Source organism: Morchella importuna, assembly GCF_003444635.1.
Source record: "Morchella importuna strain M04M26 chromosome Unknown Morimp01GS001, whole genome shotgun sequence".
Classification (NCBI taxonomy): Eukaryota; Fungi; Ascomycota; class Pezizomycetes; order Pezizales; family Morchellaceae; genus Morchella; species Morchella importuna.
In genome coordinates this window covers 1989412-2009162 of record NW_025763398.1, presented here as the reverse complement: position 1 = coordinate 2009162, position 19751 = coordinate 1989412, and the positions used below count along the sequence as shown (strand labels likewise).

Genomic DNA, 19751 nt, shown 5'->3' with positions numbered 1-19751 from the left:
CACTCTTTCTGTAAAACTAATAATGCTTGCCACAACACGCTCTCTTGGCCTGCGGTGTATGAATTGCCCCTCTTGTACCCCTCTCCCATCTACCCCAGCTAACGTTTGATACAGCTACTCCCGCGCGAACCCTTCTACCAGCGATCGCCACCCGGGCAATCTCGACCTCGAAGCCTTCAAGCGCCTCTGGACACAGCGCTACCCCGGTTGTGAGAGATGCGTCGAGCATCGACAGGAGTGGCAGACGGGAGGTGCCATTGCCAAGTCAGCAGGAGAAGAAGGGTGCTATGCAGTTCGCCTTGTTAGTATAACACTTTCTTTTTAACTATCGGGTCTACGGAATTGGCTGGGCGGAATGGAATTCCGAGTAGGAGGTGAAAGAAGAGTGGGTGAACTGGTGCCAGGAGTTGAAGGCAGGGCTATAGCATACCGGGAATTTATGGACTAACATCTATCCTCACTTCTAGGACCACACTCGATCAAGTCACCAACTGGGCCCGCCAAGGTTCCCTTTGGCCTATGACCTTCGGTCTCGCCTGCTGTGCCATTGAGATGATGCACCTTTCCACTCCCCGTTACGATCAGGATCGTCTCGGTATCATTTTCCGTGCCTCCCCACGTCAATCCGATGTTATGATCGTTGCCGGAACCCTTACCAACAAGATGGCGCCTGCGCTCCGTCAGGTTTACGACCAAATGCCGGACCCGCGATGGGTTGTCTCTATGGGATCTTGTGCGAACGGAGGAGGTTACTACCATTACTCGTACTCTGTAGTTAGGGGCTGTGACAGGATCGTACCTGTAGATGTCTACGTTCCTGGATGTCCTCCTACCAGTGAGGCGCTCATGTATGGAATTTTGCAACTTCAGAAGAAGATGAGACACACTAAGGTTAGCTCCCAAACTCTCGATCGGTGATAATACAATTACTAATGGGTATCTATCATAGATTACGAGGATGTGGTACCGTAAATAAACCGGTTGTGTTTCGTGGGGACGTTGGGTTGAAATGGAATGTTACAGGGCGAAATATAGTTATCATTCCAAGGTGTACATTGCTTCTATTATTTTGTCAATCTTTTTTTTTTTAATTTCACTGCTGTGTTGGACCAATGATGAAATTGTCCCGTCTGTGGCATAAATACCTTGGCGTTATATATATATTTACTCAATCCTTGAATTCATTGATTAGAAAACAACAGCCAGGTCTCACCCCGTGGCAAACGAGTGTGAATCATCTACCTATTCGTCAGGAGAAAATCACAAAACGACTTATTCGTGGAATAATACTTGAACCGCACGATCCGATCATGAATTTATTTGTTGGTCCCTTAGGATGTCTACGGGAAGTGCGGATCTGGAAGTTCATGTAATATCACTCGACGTCTTTCGGTTCGGCTACGTGTTTAAGGTCCTTTGACAAGATCAAAGTCACGGTGACACCTGTCATGTCACCGACCGACCGAAACATATCAACTCTTAGGCCCCTCTCTCAACCCCCCATTCTTCTTGGTGTCCTTGAATTTTGCCTCGTTTTGGTTCCATAGACCAGTCTAGACACAGTTCAGCTGGTTATCATTCGCTCGCATGTAATTGACAGAAGCTGCACTGACCAGCCGATCGCGATCCAGCATCTAGAGTACGATTAAACTCCTGTATCGTTACTTACTGGAGTGAGTTTGCAATCCCGTTTCTCGTAATGAACACTGCGGTTGGTTGATAGATAGCAGATGCTAAGATCAGGTCCGACCAATTATGCATTATCACCGCGAACCAATCAACCAACCCACCCAGTTGACTTTCTACTGTTCAGACCTCGATCCTTCTGGCGTTGAGGGTCTGAGCACTTGACAAAAATTAACCACCAACATACATTATGCATGTATGTTGTTACCCGCCGCCGGTCGTCGGTTGCTTTGCCCTGTACTGGTCGTGCTCTTGGGAAAGAAACCGCAAATCGGAGGCCAGCGGTGGAGTCATGAACGGCATCCCGCATTGAGATCTACGTACATACCCGTTTCAAGGACCTAGGAAATAAGGAAAAAGCAATTATACAGTACCTAGGATAACATTATATTAGATCCCTTATCTGATTATCTAGGTTATCTGGGTCTAGGGACATAATCGCGTTAACCGCACATAGCCGTTTTCTCAACGTCACTGTGGAGGTGGTTCACGTCATGAGGAATCGTTCGGGTCCGACGAAAGGCTATCGTCAGGTTGACATCATTACCCGTGGGGTGCCAAGAAAGGCGAGTGTGTTTATCTAACAGTTTGGGTATATATTCTGAGTGTATCTTACTGCGCATCGATTTCAATTTCGTCTCCATCCTCACTCATGATCATTCTAGAAACATTAATTAAACTTCTTTGAATACTTCGCATAAATACTCACAGAAAAAATGGACTCCGCCACCGAAGGAAAGAACCCCGGTAACGTTATCGGAGGACACAAGGCCAACCTCCATAACCCAAGTAAGATATTATTAACAGATGCTCTTGTTATTAAAACTTAAAAGACTAATAAGTATATAGACACCTCTCAAAAGTCCAAGGATCATTCTAGAGATATTCTCGAAGATATCGGCAGTTCTACCAAGAGCTCCGGCGGCCGTAGCATGGCCCACGGCGATAATGAGGGCAAGAATCCAGATAATGTTGCTAGAGGATATAAGGCGTATGTTCACCTTGAAGTAGTTTAGAAATCCCTCCCATGCTAATATGAGGTTATGAAGTGCCATGAGCAATCCGAACGTATCTAGCGAGGCAAAAGAGCGTGCTGGACACAAGTTGGAGGAGATGGGTGCAGACTAAGGAGCACTCGAGCGGTTATCAAACAGGTTGGGGAATTAATGTATAACATATTGTGGGTTGTCAAAAATAATGGGACGCAACAGGCTTCATTGCAACGTAATAATCTCTCAACCATGACCGACCACAAAGAGACCACAAACAGGATAAGTGATAATAAGAACTACTGGAGACCCAAAATGTATTTTCGTTAGTATTGTCGTTCGTTTGTGCGGGGTTGGGCTGTCGTTGCTGTATTCGTTGCCCCGTTGCGTCCCATTATTTTTGACAACCCGCAATACTAGTATATTGCTATGTTTTTATAAGAAACTTTAGAAACCATTCTGTAGAATAACTCAAGGAATCCAACTCTAATAATCGAATAATCATCCGCTTTATGAGTACTTGTATTCATAGGGCCAGGATATCAAAATAATGGTTAGACGCCTTCCCGGGCCATTCGAACACCCCCCTCGCTCGAACAGTTGATGCTTATTGGTGGAGAAGCCCAATTCAAGAGGTACAGAAACCGGTTACAGCGCAGATCTTTTCTTTTTTAAGTTAACTGTTCGAGTGAGGGGGGTGTTCGAATGGCCCGGGAAGGCGTCTATCATGATACAGCCAATGATTGGGTTTACAACCTGTGCAACATTTAAACCGGGTGAGCTTTCATGACCCAACTTACTATTATCTAGAGCCTGCGTAACTACTACCGGGAATATAAAGTCTGTCCCCTTTGGTATGTAGGTAGGACACCAAACTTTCTTGTCCACACATGTACCAAAGCGGACAGACTTTATATTATCGCTAGTACATGCAGCTAATCTTAATATGATATAAATACCGGAACATTAATGTTTATTCTAGGATGGTAAAGGTACCTACGGTCGCATCGAGCTGGTGGCACAATGTTACGACACTAGTGGCCAACTTGTTAACACCTACATGTATCATCGAACTGTGCAACACCGAAGAATTTGTGCTACATACCATGTTCTTTGTTTTAGTTAATCGGGTAAAGTCGGTAAAATGAATACAACCCCGGATTACAGAGCTGTTCAGGCTATTTATCATCTACCAAGAAATTCTTCAGGGCATATTAACTATCAAATACGCTCTTCAAGCTTTCAGAAAAAATTCCGTAGTTACAAATTGAAATCTCAAATGCGGGGCGCGCATAGATACGGCTGAACTCAAGAATAGACTCTTGTAATATCAGCCTAAAAATCAGGATATGGACCGTGGGGACATTGCATCACATCCCCAGTATCCAGAATGCGGGGTCTATAAAACCAAACATTTCACTTCTAAAGGCATCTCATCTCGACTTATCTCAAAGCCGAACCACATACTTGTGAGCTTCTCGATTTCCTGGCAAAGAACCTACATGCGTAGAACCCTTCAAAAACTTACAATGTCACCTCCATCTGTCAAGTTCATCAACCGAGGAGCAATTCTCCAAGAATTCATAGTTGGCCCCGAAAACCGCAACATCGTTCTCGGCTTCAACACTGCTGCTGAATACCATAACAACCCTGCTCACTTCGGTGCAACAATCGGGCGTGTAGCGAACCGCTTGAAGAATGCAGAGCTTTCATCTTTGAATGGAACCGTCTGGCCGCTCACGGCAAATGACGGACCGAATACGCTTCATGGTGGGCCTGTGGGATGGGGATTGAAGGATTGGACTGGTCCTGGGCTTGCAAGTAAAGGAGTGGACAGGGAAACAGTGGTGTATAAATATCTCAGTCCCCACATGGACGAGAATTTCCCAGGCACAGTTGAGGTGGAAGTGGCCTACACTGCGTATGAAGAGCCAAGTGAAGAGGAAGGAGTTAGAGTCACGGTTCTGGAGATGGATTATGAGGCCAAACTAGTCGGGGATGAGGTTGAGGAAACAGCTATCAATATGACAAATCACAGGTAATTATAACGCACCAACTATGCCGGTCATAGTTTATCACTCCCATGCTAATATGCAACAGCTACTTCAACCTTAGTGGCAGCGAAACTATCGCCGACACCCGTGCCATCCTGACAACCACTGATCACCTGCCCCTCGATTCAACCGGAATACCAGTTTCCACAGCAATCACACCCTACCCAGGACTTACTGCAAACCAAGCTTTCACCCTTGGCCCCACAGAACCCGATGTTGATGACTGCTTCATCCTCAACACTGATCCCTCTTCGATTCCCACAGACACACGCTCCCAACCTCTTAAAACATGTGCGCGTTTCTACCATCCCACATCAAAGATTCACCTTGATGTTCTTTCTACGGACCCTGCATTCCAGTTCTACACCGGAAAATATATTGATGTTAAGGCCAGGGAGGATGGGTCTCCAGCGAGGGTTTCAAGGGCAGGGTTTTGTGTAGAGCCAAGCAGATACGTCAATGCTGCAAACGTGGAGGAATGGAAGGGTATGACTGTCATCAAGAAGGGTCAGGTTTATGGTAGCAAGATTGTTTACAGGGCTTGGCATGGTGGAAAAGAGGAATTTTAAGTGTTCCAGTAAGCAAAAGCCATCATCAGGTCATTGCATCCAGGTTATCAAGTCAAGAACTATTTGAGTACCGATTTTCAATTGTGACCAAAGAGCACAGAAACTATGAAATCAGGTCGATTGATATACAATCCAATAGTCATTGAGCAAACAATACAACAAACCAGTGCATGCTATGTACTCCCCCCTCGCCCAGTCCCTGCTGCCCAGTCTCCCTAGTTTTATCCCGGACAAAAAAACCAAACGAAACATAATATCAATGACACTTTACAGAATAGGAAAGAATTCAAGGAAATTCTACGCCTGTCCTACCCGAACCATCTGATCAAATGATTGGTCAAGGGATTGAGAGATACAAGATAAATAATCAAGACAGAAACGTGTAAAAAATAAAAAATACCCCATGAAAAAGGAGAAGAAAAGAGAAACTAGCGTATTGGATAGGTGTAGTTGGGGAAAATGTCCTTTTCCGCTCCTACTAATCCCGCATTCTGACTACAAGGGAAGAGCTTGAATTAAAAATCCACCCAAAAAGAAAAAAAATACAGAAACACAAGTTAAAGAGGACAGAAATAAATAAAATAAAGAGATCGACCAACGTATTAAGCAAGTGAAAACGATGAAATCTTAGGGGAAGATACTGGGCAAAAGAAGTAAAAAAAAAATCCAAACCCCTGCAAAACTCCGTTGTTTTCGTTTATATTGCTATCTAATCATGGTTCACCGATGCAGTTCATAATGTTCGTCTTTTATCGGGATTCCGTCAGTCCGTTGCTCTGGGGCCAAGACTGAGATCTCCGCTATTGAGAAAAAGACAGCAGTGAGTTGCTTCAGGTAAAGATTCGATCTCGCTCATGATCAAGTCTTTTGCTGAGTTCCAATACTATTTCTCCTTGTCGCTGAACTATACTTGCACACGGGAACCTCTCACCAGGGCCGGTGCTAGAACCCTCACATGTCAATACCGTTCTGGTAGATTCCACGGACAACTCTGGCAGGGTTCCCTGCGACTATTGTGAATGGTGGAACATCCTGCAAATCGAAATTTGATTAATAAGTTTTGACGACAAGTATATAAAGCACATAAGGCTTACCTTGGTTACAACGCTACCAGCGCCAACAACAGATCCTTTTCCAATAGTGATCCCGCTTCTAATAACAGGGATTAGGATAGGTTCAAATAAAGTTATATACCAAGATACTCACAATACAATAGTATTTCCCCCTATCCAACAGTCTTCTTCAATCATAACTGGATTTGCCACCTCAGGCCCCTGGGCTCCGTTGCGCTTTCTCGGGTCTATAGGATGCGTGGCTGAAAAGATACTGACATTAGGTGATATTATAGTCCGCGCCTTTATTGTGACCTGGTAAAAAATAAGTTGTTAGTTAAAAGCTCGTCAAAAGCTCGTCAAAAGATATTACGATGAACTTACGAGACAGCTGTCCAAAATTGTACAACCAAATTCAATGTGTACATCTTTCCCTAGTCGGATATTGTACCCGTAGCTACAGGTAAATGGTGCGTCAATCTTCACATCGACTATATCGCACGGGGCACCTTTTTCGTTGACATATTTTGGAGGCGCCCCCTGGGTGTTTTGCATCATCACTGCCCATTTCTCCCCTGGTCGGAGTACTTCAAGTAATAGTCTTCCCGTCTCGACCTTTGAAACACCAACATTCGGATCACTTGCATTATTGAATCTAATACAAGCACCTTTGCATCTTTCACGTTCCTCGATAAGCTCAGGTGCATTGGCTTGATATAGTTCTGAACTCAGCATCTTTTCTTTTTCAGAACGCTGACGCGGAAGCGTAGAACCGCTGGCAGCAGAGACCACTGCCATCGGTATAGAAGTATTGTGATTCGTAACTTGGGTAGGTGTCATAGACGAAGGTTGTTGGTGCTGCTGCTGCTGTTGTTGTTGCTGCTGCTGCTGTTGTTGTTGTTGCTGCTGCTGCTGCTGCTGCTGCTGCTGTTGCTGTTGTTGCTGCTGTTGCTGTTGCTGTTGCTGCTGCTGCTGCTGCTGCTGCTGTGATGTAGGCGCATATGACTGATGACTAGCCGGTGCTGTCTGCTGCTCGTTTGAATAAGAACCAACATGCTGCTGTCTTATAGACGAGATTGAGTCGTCAGGCTTGACTTCATCAATCACAATTGTGGCAACTGAAGGGTAAGTTCTGCGAACTTCTTCTGGTCGGTGCTGAAGCTGTTTTGGAACCATACTTGAGATGTGAATGGGAGTTGGTGAAGCTGATGTTGACTCAGGCTGTTCGGTCTTTGATTGAATGCTGATCGGCGTTGTCCCCGGGTTTCCACTCTTTCCCGGGGGCTTCTGCCAGTTAATCTTCCCAGAATAACCTTCACACACAAAGCCGCCACGCTTGCAATTGCTGCCTATGATCGCTGCTGTCAGTCCCATAACACATAGTATAAGTTAAGTTTTTAAAAGATATGAAACGGGATGCAGCTCTGTGTTTTTGTTAGGGTATTCATGGGAGTATGTTTGGGAAGTAGGGAGGCCAAAGCAAAACATCAACACTAAGATGTTGCGCACCCCGAAAAAACTAATAAGAGAATTCTGAACGAACATTCTGGTTTTCCTTCATCGCATTTCTTCTTCCTTCGTCTACAGGTGATGCAACCAGTTTTTGTTCGATTGCTAAACACTCTCTTCCGTTTCTTGGGATCTCCATGTGCAGTCCCGGGAGGTGGAGATCCGTCTTGAGTGCCAGCTCTTGTACGACCATCGTCATTGCCCTTCATTTCCTCATCCACGCTGTAATTACCAGTGTGATCGTCGGGACCTAGACTGGATTGGTTCCGGTGGTGGTTGGTATGGTGCGCATTACCCGTGTTTTCTTCTGCCATTGCTGCTTCGTGTGCAGCTAAATGATGATGTGTAACTTGTGTAGTAGGGGTAATCGCACGCTTCTGTTGACTCGAGATTTCCGGTGATCTCTTTCGCTTTTGCGAGGTTCCCGACATCTCCACGGATCCAGAACGAACACCTTGCCGCCACTGCTCTTCGGCCGAGTTGACCGTTGAAGCCGAACCATTGCTCCCACCATCTCGAACGGGCTGGGGCTGCGGAACTATCGGTGGCAGTTGAGGTCGGTGACTCACAACAGTCAGACCTCCATTCCCATTCCCGCCTCCATTGTTGACGGCAGTAAACCTTTGTGATCTCGAATCGTCATTATTATCGTCAGTAGGCAACGGGTTGGCCTGGCCCCCATCATTCCGCATATCTACCATGGCGAAGAAAACAATGTCGCGGTCGCGGTTGTAGCAGGTGCTATAGCAACGAGCTAAATGTAAGGTTAAAGTGACAAGAGACGAGCAAAAGTTGGTGTTGAGAAAAAGACGCGACCGAAATAGAAACCAGTAATTATCGTGCAATAGCAGTCGCAAATAGACCTATAAGCCTATCGGGAAGTCGGTACCAGCAGCGTATGTCCCAAGACGCGCAACGAGCCCAAAATTATTGAATGCAGGAATCAATGTGATGAGTTAAGGTGAGCAGTGATTGAAAATGGAATCGTGAAAAACCTGCACGAGCAAGTGGAAAGAAGTGGAGAGGAAGCGGATAGAACAAAAAAAAATGTCAGGGTGGTAGTTGGGGGGGGGGGGGGGGGGAAGGGCCAGTTTTTAGTGGATTGATTAACTAATGGATTGATCTGCTGGAAGGCTGACCGAGTGTTGGATGCAGTGAACGTTTGACGATTAACAGATTGATTGATTCTGGGCAGAAACGCAGTGAATCGATGATTGTGGAAGAAGGAGGGGGGGGGGGAGTGATAGGAAAAAAGGGTGGTGGTGGTGGTAGTTGTTAGTGGAGTGTGAGAGGTGAGGGTGAGGGAAGGGCAAGAGAGGGAGTAGTAGGTAGGTAAGAAGAAGCGGTGTAAACGCTGGTGCGGTACCGGTGCTACTGAGGGAAACGACGGAAGCGTACAAGGAGCTAACGAGCAAGGGAATGGGCACCCACTAACAAGCAAAAAAGCGTTCTGCAGAAAGAGCTGGCGGGAGTGATGGGATGTGATGGAATGAGCGCCCCGGGCGATTGTGCAGCGCGTGGAGTTAGGTGTGTCTGGCGCTGTTGCAGGGGTGGATAACTGGCTCCTGTTGAAGGGCCCAGAGTCAGCGGGTGGCATATCAGGATTGGGCTTGCAAGGATACAAAACCTGCGCAGCGCGGTGCAAGGTTTCTCCTCAACTGGCGTGTGACATCCACATTAACCCGCTTCGATGCGCACATTTATTTGCGCCAAACGCGGCTGCGGACTGATTGTCCAAATCCGTGCGTCCTTCGCGCCAAATGTGGTACATACGCAAACCTTCATCCCGTTCCTAGAACCGGAACCTCACTCACTAATTGATGATGATGTGCTTGTTCCTCAAGCTTCCTCCCGCGCCAACAAATACTTCAGGTTGCTTGCTCACCCTTTTCGCTTTAGGAATAAAAGAAAACGAGATTGAAATCTAATTTAATTTGAAATACGTGTCTCGATCAAGATATACCTGCACAGAATGATGCCCCCCCCCCTCAGAATATGTACCCTACTGCGTACGATATTATTTCCGAATCGCTATCCGTGCTACTGTTCCTGTTGGTGGTACTAGTAGTGGTAGCGGTTGTGCTGGTGCACCTTCTGCTGCTGCTGTTCCCCTAGTTGAGTTGCCGGGTTGCCCAGTGACGCCGGTCGCGAGATACCCATCATTCCCCTCCTCCTCCCCTCCACTCCCATGCCGCTGTTCTCGCCGCGGCAGCGAGTCGGCTGCTGCCTTACTGTCTGTCGCCTGCTGTCTTCGATTTTGACTACCCACCCACACGCACCCCTCATGCACTGGGGGAAACCAACCAATGCCGCGTCAGCCCGATTGAAGAGTGAGAGATAAATTATGAGGAAGGTACCGCTGACCTACAAGAAGCCGCCTCTCAACGAACGACGTGATGTTGCGCTACCGCAGGGCAGTGTTCTTATGATCCAATTCTATGTTTCGAAACCCTTGCTCTATTTTCGGCGTTTGAATGACGGTAAGAGCGTGTGTTTTCAAACGAAATGAAAAGGAAAAAATGAATCCCCCCTCCAACCCCCCCCCCCCCAAAAAAAAACCAATGTTAGGACTCTTCACGAAGCTATCATACCTCATGCACAACCTCTGGTTCTAGGTGAAGTAACCGAGGAGGCGAACGAGAATCATCAGCAAATGGACGGACGCCACCCTGGACTCGTACCGTTACATTGGATAGGCGCTTATGGTCCGGAAGGTTGTTCCCATTTCATATATATATTTTCCCCTTCTGAGCGATTGAATTTAAATATGTGCAACGGGGAAACACGAAACAAACTACATACACACATGAGCCGAGAACACCACTACCTACTTGGATCAGATCTCCTTCGCCATACAAGTGTTCTTGCAGGTTGATCTTCCTTCAAATTATCGGCACTCGTCATATCCGTGGCAGTACTGAACTGTACCTACTTGTAAGATCATGATGTACACACATGTACATTAGTCCGGAGTACTCGAAAGGTAGATTAAACTCCTGATGTTTCCAAAAAGAACTGGGTCTACATACATGATAATGTTGAGGAATATCGTTGGTTCATCATGGTACTCTACAGTGCCCATGGACTCTACATAACGTTATACGATAATCGTATTTCTTTTCTTTTCTGTGCATCCTTCCCTCAAACAGGGAACGAGGATGTGTAAAATGTTATGAAGGCTAGGGAAAGAAATATCCCGAGGCAAGTGATACTATTCAGTTCTCCGAATGGTTGTACTCCCGCGTACCCGCGAAACCTTTGTTATCCCTTCAGTATTTTCCCGGGGTTTGCTGGGCCATTAGAGGTCCTGACACTGTAGATAAAGTACATGTACTTTTCACACTATTCTACGAGTGCATTCCTGGACCGCCCTCGTTAGCGTACGATACCTGTGCTTGTAGATACGAGGGCCTGTCTGCGTTAGAAATTCTTCAGGCAACGCAACGAGCGGGTCGCTCGCTCGTGTGTCCAACCCCAGAAAGTTTTCCCGCCCCATCCGATTCGTGCGGAAAACCCTTGGCTGAGGAGCTTCTCTCAATGGGGGAGCAGATAAAGGGATCACAAACAGGCACTAAACGACACAGAGAGCGAGACTTCAGCTGAAAATGCAAAATCCCTCTACATTTCGATAAACCGTTTTTCTTTCCCAGAAGTTTTTAACGACCAAGCGAAAAGATCCGATCTGCAAGGCGCAAAAAAAAAAAAAAAAAAAAAAAAAAAAGGCCGAACCTATTCCTGAAGCAAGTTTATGCGCACAAGCGTCCTGATCTGCCGGAGCATGCGCGACACCCCACTGCAAGCACACCTTCGGGGGTCGGTACACCACAAATCTCCACCCTCCCCAAATAAAAATCGAACAATTATCACGGAAATCTCTCGCTCAGCTGCCATATGAAGCCAGTACAGCTAGCGGCTCACCAGGTTCGAGCCGGCGGAGAATATGAGAGACCTTCCTATCTCTTCTTTGCACGTATTCAAACCCTCCTGGATCCTCAAGGGGAAAGAGTGGAAGAAAGCAAAAATGGTTACAAGGTACTTACCCCGCGCGTCACCACACCATACTGGCGTATGTTATCCGACCTACTGCTGTTGTCTTGCGGCGCGAAATACGATGAATTTGTGATAACGTAGCGTGCGGCAAAAAGACGTCACACGCAGCCAGCGTCTCTAAGATCTGATAGGAAGTATTAGGTATTACTCCACCTTAGTTTGGATGCACGTACCAATTATCGATCCCAGCGGGCAGCAAATTACAAAATTCTTCCAGCACAGTGGCTACACTACATGATGATACACCAATCGTGTTTTTTGCGGTCACCAAATACTCACTTACTTCTGGTTTCCGCCTTTTTTTCCCCGCCCTTTTGTTTCTGGGGAAGTTTACTACTTTACATATGTACAAACGGCGCAGAACATATCTTTACTAATTTCCCAAAGAAAAGATCGTTCTGCAAGGAAATGTCTTACCCAAGGTTACCTGGGGCGCTCAGCCTTAACAACCACTGACTTGAGAGCTCGAAAAGGGCCAGCTCCCATAGTAGGTACTCAATTTCAGGAATCACGCGTTTATTCACCCGACAGGAACCCGGCAGATCTTTCGGGGTTCACCCAAAAGCAGAGAGGAATTTGCAGATGACATGATTAAGATTACTGATACGAAAAGGTATCCGGCTGAATTTGCCCGCCAATACTGCGTCTGTTGAGTTACGTATGGTTTAGTGCACGATCTTGCGAAGTGCAAGCAAGAGCTTCTACAAATCCTTATATACCGACACTGTCTAGCGTGGATGTAGAACGGCACTACAGCACCCTTACAACCATCTTACCAATCTAAAGCACAATACCCCCAGAAGCCAGGGGTCCCCCCCGTACTATACAAGAACTCTACTTGATGGCGAGATCATTGGTATATCTAACTAGACTCTTTCGACTGACTGTGATTATGAACGGAAGCCAATGGCCATTTGAATACTACCTGCATGCATATAACTGTCAAAATCTATAATCTACATTCCCGAGAAAATCAAGATTATACCAACCGATATACATCATACGCTGAGAGAAACAGTATTACTAACACCACAAGCCACGATGGGCGTTATTGAAGTCTAACGGATATCGAGAATAGTGTACCTTTGATCAGGGGCAGGGGAGTAGACTCGTAGAGTAGAGTAGACTCTACTTTAGAGAACCTACATGTAGGTTTACATCCCTGCACCATGCGCGTAATGTAATTACACCTTCCTTTACTTCCGCCGCTTATTTCAAGACCCAGAGTAGTGTAAGTCGTGCTTACATTAGCGCAAGTTCTTATCTGCGTAATCAGTGCATCTTTCCCTGACCGATCGTGTAAGCATGTACCCCGTACTTCACCTTTGCCAAGATCTAAAAGTAGCTTCTCATGTAGGTACCTACATACATACTTCTCTGCCCACTTACATGTAGGTAAGTACCTCTGCACGTGAATATTTAAGATTTGATTGCTTTGCTTTACCTCGACCTTGAACTGTCAGATATCTGCTCTAAAGACATTCCAATACACAACACCACCTCACGCGCCTGTCGTCGTAGCAGCAGTGTGCGCTTAAAGCGCGAGCACTAATGCACCGGTAAGGGAACATGGCCATACATCCATACACCCATACACCCATACACCCACCACCCCTCCCTCCCTCCCTCATCCTCCACCGCACACACAACTCCAATTTCCTTTAACTTACCTTACCGACCGGAACAAATAAGACGCAAGAGCCAACGGGTGCTCTAACAGGTAAGCCCATCGCCAGTACCACGTGGTTGATAGGTGCAGTTTCGTCGTGTTTTAGCCCTATACTAACTACCTACTACGTCAATTCTAAGCGGCTCCACACGTGGCTTGACTAGGAGGAAGGAAACTAAATTAACTCACGAGAAAACTCGCTTTCGCTTGTCCTAGCCTTTGGCAGTTAGGCCCTTTGGTATCAAACATACAGCACTGTATCGTGAACTAACCTCCTGCTCTTCTCCACCTCCCTACTACATACGTACACCTACGTGTATTCAGCAAAAGACAGGCGAATGTCTCCATAAAAATGGGCTGTAGCTGTAGGCCAATCAAAACAGTGGCAAAGCTGTCTGACCGGGATCTGGCTGCTTTCATCTGGACCCATCAGGCTCTTTCTCTGCGGTATGGCAGCTGAGTACTCGAGAGCGCTGACTCCGCTCTATCAAGTAAGTGGAATATGCGCGTACTCGAATAAATCAAGCCTATCAGATACCTGTTTAAAAAAGAAAAAAGATAGGTAACTACAAAGCTCGGTTCGACTTCTCCTTGACTGTTACCGGGTAGAAAAACCGTTGAGACTTCGATTAGAATACCATGAATGAGCGTGGTTAGAGTGCTTAGACTCCTCTTCTCTAGGCGAGGTTGATCCTCAGAATCTTCCCCATCTCTGGCCTAGAAAAGGGGAAAAGGTGGGGGAAGCTCTTATTTTTGGTTTGCTTGGCCCCACAACTGCCGATTTTCCGTGAAGATAAACAGGGGCGAAGTCAACGACGATCCGACTACGAATTCAAGATACAGGACTCGTGAAAGTTGAAGTTCCGCTCTCAATTGGGCCTTGGTTGCACGATTGGCGCCCTACCATGTAGGCTAAATATTAAAGGCCACACATGATTAGCTATCCTCAATTCCGGACATGGGGGGAAATAACACCTAACGAGAGTAAATATAGAGTTGAAGAGTTTGATTTCCTATTAACATAATATAGGCGACTGAGCCCTTACCGGATCTATACACAAGGTTATGTGGAATGTTACTGGCTCACTTGCATTGGTCATTTACCGGCAACTCCCTTTATCCGGCGGCACGGCGTCTATGAGCAACATCACTCCCAGAGCAGAATGAGTTTAAGGTATATGAATTATTGGTCACGGGCCATCCACACGCTTTTTTTCTTTTCTTCTTTGGGTCGCAGGCAACCTCAGCAGTGTTTCAGAACGACCGTTGTTGTGGGTGGGTTCTTGAATATGTCAAATTCCTGCTGAATTTTAAACGGGGTTTGCTGTAATCATGGAATTGAAGGCTTTATACGAATGAAAAGGCTGCAAAATTACCTTATCCGAAATATCGGGCTGTTCTTGCTCCACAGCCACCCCACAATCGTGGATTGACAGGTATCCTAATAATAAGCGAGATTGTTACTGCAGAGCCGACATACGCCAGAAGCGAAGCACAATACATACCTTGGCCAAGACATTTTAGTGGAAATTGTCTTAAAAACGCGTCTATGATATGCAATCTTCTCCAGAGCAAATTACAATCTCGCGATCTATCAGTTGGACAGGGAGTTCAAGATACACCGGTTCCCCGAACTGGAGCACATCAAACGCCTGGACAATTAATAGAGATACATCCTTACTACCGTATGTCTATGATTTCTAAAGTCTGCAACGTGCAACCACGGAGAATGGAATCATCCGTAAATGGATGCACCCACCTACTTAGAGTAAAGCCCATGGCTTGTATCGTCCATGTACAAACATGAAGTGTTGGTCAAGAACCAACATACCACAGGAATAAGGTGATACGAATCTGCGGGACCATGATAGGTATTGAGATGTGTCTTGATGCACATATGGCACAGATCAGTCAGAAGTAAAATGGGCGTACTGGCTAACGGGTAACTAGCTATCAGCTATTATGCAGGCGGCTGTCGCGTTCTGACCCAAGCTGGGGTGAGATGCTTACCAAGTGTGTCATTTCAGGCTGTACTGAGACGCTCTAAGCGGCCTTTTATGAATAACCAAACGATGTCTTGCGCTTGCTGTCTGTCCTGGTGATCAACGATAATTTAGTTAAACCGTCGGTGATTCCGGACCGAAAAAGAAATTATATGTATTGTCAAGCAGGTATGATACATCCATCGACACTAATCCAGGTACACAGGACTCCTTTTATCTTGCCTAAGCATATGAGGAAATTTGCAATGGCTTAGCTTTTACCGGCTCCAACTTCACGCCGCTTCAGAACAGCCAGTAGGTACTTACAAGTGCGGTCCCACCAATAAGCTCAAAACTTTGTTACAACCTGGCCCAAGGTTATCCCAAACGGACCTTCTAGAACCCTGAGCGTGCCAGCCTTATGAAGATTACTCTGCTGTAAGAAAATGTATGTACAGCGACTGGAATGATCTATGGAAAAACAGGGGGGGGTGAAATTGTATGGCGAAATATCTGTGCACCATATAACTGTTTTTCCATAGATCATTCCTATCGCTGTATGTATGTGCTTCTCTATAGGAGGCACAATACACATCATTTACGCTTTGACAATGCGGTGTGCGTGGATGGTGTGTGTTGGTCGGCTATCGATTAGTTGTTAATTTCCTACATTCTTACCAGACACGGGAGCCGCGTTACCCCGGTGCCACCCCTGTTCGTTCGTTCCGGTGTCGCGGCACCTACTAGTGGGGTGGCGAGGCGAGTCTCCCACTTTTCCCGCTCAACTCGTCTGGAGAAGCCTATTCGAGTAGTCAAGCGCAGGCGCAGCTCGTATGGCGATATTCGTCTGGGCTGTTATGAAATCCGGAGACCTGAACGCCGTATCACCTACTACTCAGGTCTAGCGTGGTTCTAATGACGTTCTTCAGGGCACAAACAGACGGTCCTGATGTTTTGGAAAGTGTAGAATTTACTTATAGATATATGCACATGCACCTTGGCGTATGCGGGTGTAGGTACTCTACAATACCAAAGATGGAGCGTTCTTACTCTAGAATTAAGTACCAATGCATAGGTGGGGGAAACCGATACACTTACAGCCGAATAATAACTGGTAAATGCCTATATTCTAATCCATGAACGATCGGAACAGGCAACAATTACAACCACAGATTCGACTAATGCTGTAGGAAGATCTGGGGTAGTCCTTTGGATTATTGGATAGTGGGATGGGAAACTAGAGGTGGTTGGTAGGATACCGTGTGTGAGCCCTGAGCCATGGGAACCGTGGTGCGGCGAGTGGTTTATGCTTTCCACTCTTCTTTAGCTTGACCATAACCCAAATCTATCATGCCTTGATTAGTTCTGTTTGCCTTACAGACATTGCAAGGCAAGGCTGGAACCAGTCTTAGTAAGCTCACACGTGGTTAGAGAATCGGATATATGCATAGCCTTTGAGGCTTCTGTAAGAAAAACATATGTGATAGGGAAAGGATCAGGTCAAGTATTTCTCTCCACCTGGCGCTACACGAATTGGATCGTCGGGATTCGCATATCAGTGAATGCCTACATATAAGTACGTTACTGCTAGTCCCTTACCTAGAGAATGTGTGCAAGTGAATTGCTCAGCGTACTTGAGACATACGTATACATCAGACAGGAACTTCCGCGGCAGGTATGTTGAGATGGGGACACATGCATAATAACATTACTCATTAATTGAGCCCAAATAACGTTTAATCCTAGGTATATCATAAAGCAAAGCAGGTGTTATCAAGTAACGTCCCGCACAACGCTTACAGCCGCTCTTACAGTGCGTCTAATACGGTAGCCACATGAATCAGGTTAAGAAGCAGCCGCGGACTCAAACACTAAAAATATGATTAGTAAGACCGGCATCGAGATTATTGACGGTAGTTTTACCTGTTAGGGATCCGGTTCGTGTTGTTGGAGTGGTCACATCATGACGTGGGCAGGTGCCCCGGAGAACTCGGAAATCTACAGGGCTTACTACCAATCACTGTGTTGTAAGCAAGGATTTTTCTAGACTAACTAAATATCGGTGTTTTATTGACTTGAAGGAGCTGCATATTACATATTACTTACAAGGTTAGGAGAACAAAGGGCGACAGTAACTCAATGATAACAAATTATCGGCGTGGGGTCAAGGTTGACATACCTTGCTTGTATTTCTACTTTAGATCTAGATTCAATAGTCATATGATTATGGGTTAATAAATATCCATTGTTGAGGTACATATCTGGGTCGCGCTATTCGTTGGATTTAGCCTTATTGGCTGCCATATCTCCAGTGAATTTGATAGGGAATACCTCTGGGGAGAAATCTGGGAAATTCGCGTACTAGATTGACCATGTCCTGTTTCAAGAAAAAATGCAGATAATGACATAACCGAGTGATATATCGTGGATACGACCTATCCGGGGTTTTTTTTTTTTTAGCGAGTGCCAATCCATGAAGAAAAATAGCTTTAATCCTGAAACGGAGTTATTAATACTCTGTATGCTGTTTATGCTCCTCAAATTATATATATCTCGCTCTGCTTTGGGTTCTTCGCAGCGATTTGAAAACTTTGTACATCGTAAGCTTCCATATCACTGCATGTGGTTTTGGAAATATGTAGATCCGCTATACATACCTCTGATACGGCATTTTCGTGGCGTTCTTGCATCTGTACGTAATTGCTTATGGTGTCGACGGTACCTCTTGTAGGCTTAAAGTTCCGGGCCTTGTTGCCTTCACATGTAGGTTCTTGTCGATTAGTTGGACATATTATTATCTTTGTGGGTGGCCTCGATTCTGCGCCTCTGAGGGGAACTAGGTTTGTGTCTAGTATCACGGTGAAAGCCGGCCTTATTAATTGCGTTCGAAAGTTCCCTGATTCGTACCCAAATCATCAGTAACAGTGCCTCTAGTGCACTATCTCCACTCTTCTCTTATCAATAGATATTCCTTGTGCTCGTGGTGACAAAATGACCGCGTGTTGGACTTGATTCAGGCAAAATTTAAAAGAGATTGAGGGATTCGGATTCGAGGAGTTGGTATTATGTACAGTCTATCTGCGGCAGCCACTCTTCTTGGCTGGTTTTAGACTTTACACGTTACCCGGATCGGCGGTCAAAGTACCATTGCGTTTCCTTGGCTAAAGGCGGTGAGTATCGTGTACTCAAAAACAAAATAAGCAAATTTTTAGGGCATGTTATCGAGTACACTATGTATTCATTTTGATTTCTTTCCGAAGTTTAGCTTGTAGATGTATTTCATTTCGTTCTTCCGCTTCTTGTCTTCCGAACCAAACATACAACGCATGTGTCAAAAATGCACGGTGCACGTGCGACCCGTGCAGCATTCTCAGAGTCGAGTGATTTTTCATGAATGTTTCCTTCACGTGAAATCACTCGGTAAAGATGGGTCAGTCATACTTTCATTTTCTTTGCTTATTACATCATTGCAAAGCCCAAAGGCTATGAACTTACACCGTTATGACAATGGTATCCCTTTCATAGCAATTCTATAACTACTTCTCTGTTATTTTTCTTTTTTTAGTTTTTGGTTTGTTCGATATTCTGACGTACGACGTGTGTCTTGGACTAGTTTGAGTATTTTTTTTTGTTTAATTCATTAATTGCATGGACTAGTTTGAGTAGCCGAGAAGGGAATTTTTTATTCTATTCCTTTGTAATGGTGTATTGAATAAGCCTAAAAATAGTAGCCCCCTAGTTGTTATGACCGATATCGGGGAACAATTTTCTTAGCTGATCCTAACGTATGGGGCGGACCACAGCTGCCACATACCCATAGCGCTGGAAGGGAAAACGCTCACACAACTGCAAAACTCAAACTCGGTCGATAGAATTACATACTAAATTGAGCATGCGACTATTTCATAAAGAAATAAAAGTCATTTGAGTTCATGACTTTTTTGTAGTATATACCTGTTATAACCTCCCGACTCTCCCTTGTGTTTTTTGTAGCTATATGCACCCCATTAGTTGTTATTTTGTGTCTATGCCGTTCTTTGGCTTTACCAAAGTCTTTCAGACTAGTAGACGTTAGCTTTGAGGCACATCAAAATCGGACCCGTTTCTGGATTCCCTTCGAATGTGTGAATCATGAGAGATCACTCGCTAATTGCGAGGTTCGATTTGTTATTTTGATTGATTCAATAAGTA

General features: G+C 45.5%; 10 protein-coding genes across 10 annotated transcripts; 5 read left to right on the top strand and 5 right to left on the bottom strand.

The window, feature by feature from the left end:
• Positions 1 to 22: 22 nt before the first annotated feature.
• Positions 23 to 976, top strand: LAJ45_00502 (uncharacterized protein; the record flags this gene model as incomplete). The annotated part of the gene is made up of 4 exons (XM_046110103.1): positions 23 to 56; positions 115 to 301; positions 468 to 891; positions 950 to 976. 4 exons carry the CDS (start codon positions 23 to 25, stop codon positions 974 to 976), a joined length of 672 nt encoding a protein of 223 aa, XP_045976796.1.
• Positions 977 to 1884: 908 nt separating this feature from the next.
• LAJ45_00501 (uncharacterized protein) lies at positions 1885 to 2364 on the top strand (the record flags this gene model as incomplete). Its single annotated transcript, XM_046110102.1, has 4 exons — positions 1885 to 2006; positions 2102 to 2219; positions 2274 to 2278; positions 2352 to 2364. 4 exons carry the CDS (start codon positions 1885 to 1887, stop codon positions 2362 to 2364), a joined length of 258 nt encoding a protein of 85 aa, XP_045976795.1.
• A 38-nt stretch (positions 2365 to 2402) lies between these two features.
• Positions 2403 to 2814, top strand: LAJ45_00500 (uncharacterized protein; the record flags this gene model as incomplete). Its single annotated transcript, XM_046110101.1, has 3 exons — positions 2403 to 2475; positions 2536 to 2677; positions 2736 to 2814. 3 exons carry the CDS (start codon positions 2403 to 2405, stop codon positions 2812 to 2814), a joined length of 294 nt encoding a protein of 97 aa, XP_045976794.1.
• A 1210-nt stretch (positions 2815 to 4024) lies between these two features.
• On the top strand, positions 4025 to 5298 carry LAJ45_00499 (uncharacterized protein; the record flags this gene model as incomplete). Its single annotated transcript, XM_046110100.1, has 3 exons — positions 4025 to 4144; positions 4226 to 4713; positions 4776 to 5298. 3 exons carry the CDS (start codon positions 4025 to 4027, stop codon positions 5296 to 5298), a joined length of 1131 nt encoding a protein of 376 aa, XP_045976793.1.
• A 951-nt stretch (positions 5299 to 6249) lies between these two features.
• LAJ45_00498 (uncharacterized protein) lies at positions 6250 to 8560 on the bottom strand (the record flags this gene model as incomplete). Its single annotated transcript, XM_046110099.1, has 5 exons — positions 6250 to 6330; positions 6393 to 6450; positions 6505 to 6665; positions 6735 to 7699; positions 7894 to 8560. 5 exons carry the CDS (start codon positions 8558 to 8560, stop codon positions 6250 to 6252), a joined length of 1932 nt encoding a protein of 643 aa, XP_045976792.1.
• A 3190-nt stretch (positions 8561 to 11750) lies between these two features.
• Positions 11751 to 12030, top strand: LAJ45_00497 (uncharacterized protein; the record flags this gene model as incomplete). The annotated part of the gene is made up of 2 exons (XM_046110098.1): positions 11751 to 11925; positions 12005 to 12030. 2 exons carry the CDS (start codon positions 11751 to 11753, stop codon positions 12028 to 12030), a joined length of 201 nt encoding a protein of 66 aa, XP_045976791.1.
• A 769-nt stretch (positions 12031 to 12799) lies between these two features.
• Positions 12800 to 14678, bottom strand: LAJ45_00496 (uncharacterized protein; the record flags this gene model as incomplete). The annotated part of the gene is made up of 11 exons (XM_046110097.1): positions 13182 to 13196; positions 13279 to 13293; positions 13354 to 13359; positions 13580 to 13695; positions 13768 to 13795; positions 13851 to 13871; positions 13979 to 13998; positions 14091 to 14105; positions 14483 to 14490; positions 14554 to 14591; positions 14670 to 14678. 11 exons carry the CDS (start codon positions 14676 to 14678, stop codon positions 13182 to 13184), a joined length of 291 nt encoding a protein of 96 aa, XP_045976790.1.
• A 143-nt stretch (positions 14679 to 14821) lies between these two features.
• On the bottom strand, positions 14822 to 15444 carry LAJ45_00495 (uncharacterized protein; the record flags this gene model as incomplete). The annotated part of the gene is made up of 5 exons (XM_046110096.1): positions 14822 to 14878; positions 14955 to 15019; positions 15084 to 15125; positions 15199 to 15212; positions 15410 to 15444. 5 exons carry the CDS (start codon positions 15442 to 15444, stop codon positions 14822 to 14824), a joined length of 213 nt encoding a protein of 70 aa, XP_045976789.1.
• An 897-nt stretch (positions 15445 to 16341) lies between these two features.
• On the bottom strand, positions 16342 to 16896 carry LAJ45_00494 (uncharacterized protein; the record flags this gene model as incomplete). Its single annotated transcript, XM_046110095.1, has 4 exons — positions 16342 to 16451; positions 16535 to 16605; positions 16659 to 16682; positions 16820 to 16896. 4 exons carry the CDS (start codon positions 16894 to 16896, stop codon positions 16342 to 16344), a joined length of 282 nt encoding a protein of 93 aa, XP_045976788.1.
• A 509-nt stretch (positions 16897 to 17405) lies between these two features.
• Positions 17406 to 18250, bottom strand: LAJ45_00493 (uncharacterized protein; the record flags this gene model as incomplete). Its single annotated transcript, XM_046110094.1, has 8 exons — positions 17406 to 17431; positions 17484 to 17570; positions 17740 to 17752; positions 17818 to 17831; positions 17923 to 17937; positions 17993 to 17995; positions 18077 to 18149; positions 18218 to 18250. 8 exons carry the CDS (start codon positions 18248 to 18250, stop codon positions 17406 to 17408), a joined length of 264 nt encoding a protein of 87 aa, XP_045976787.1.
• Between the last annotated feature and the right edge of the window lie 1501 nt (positions 18251 to 19751).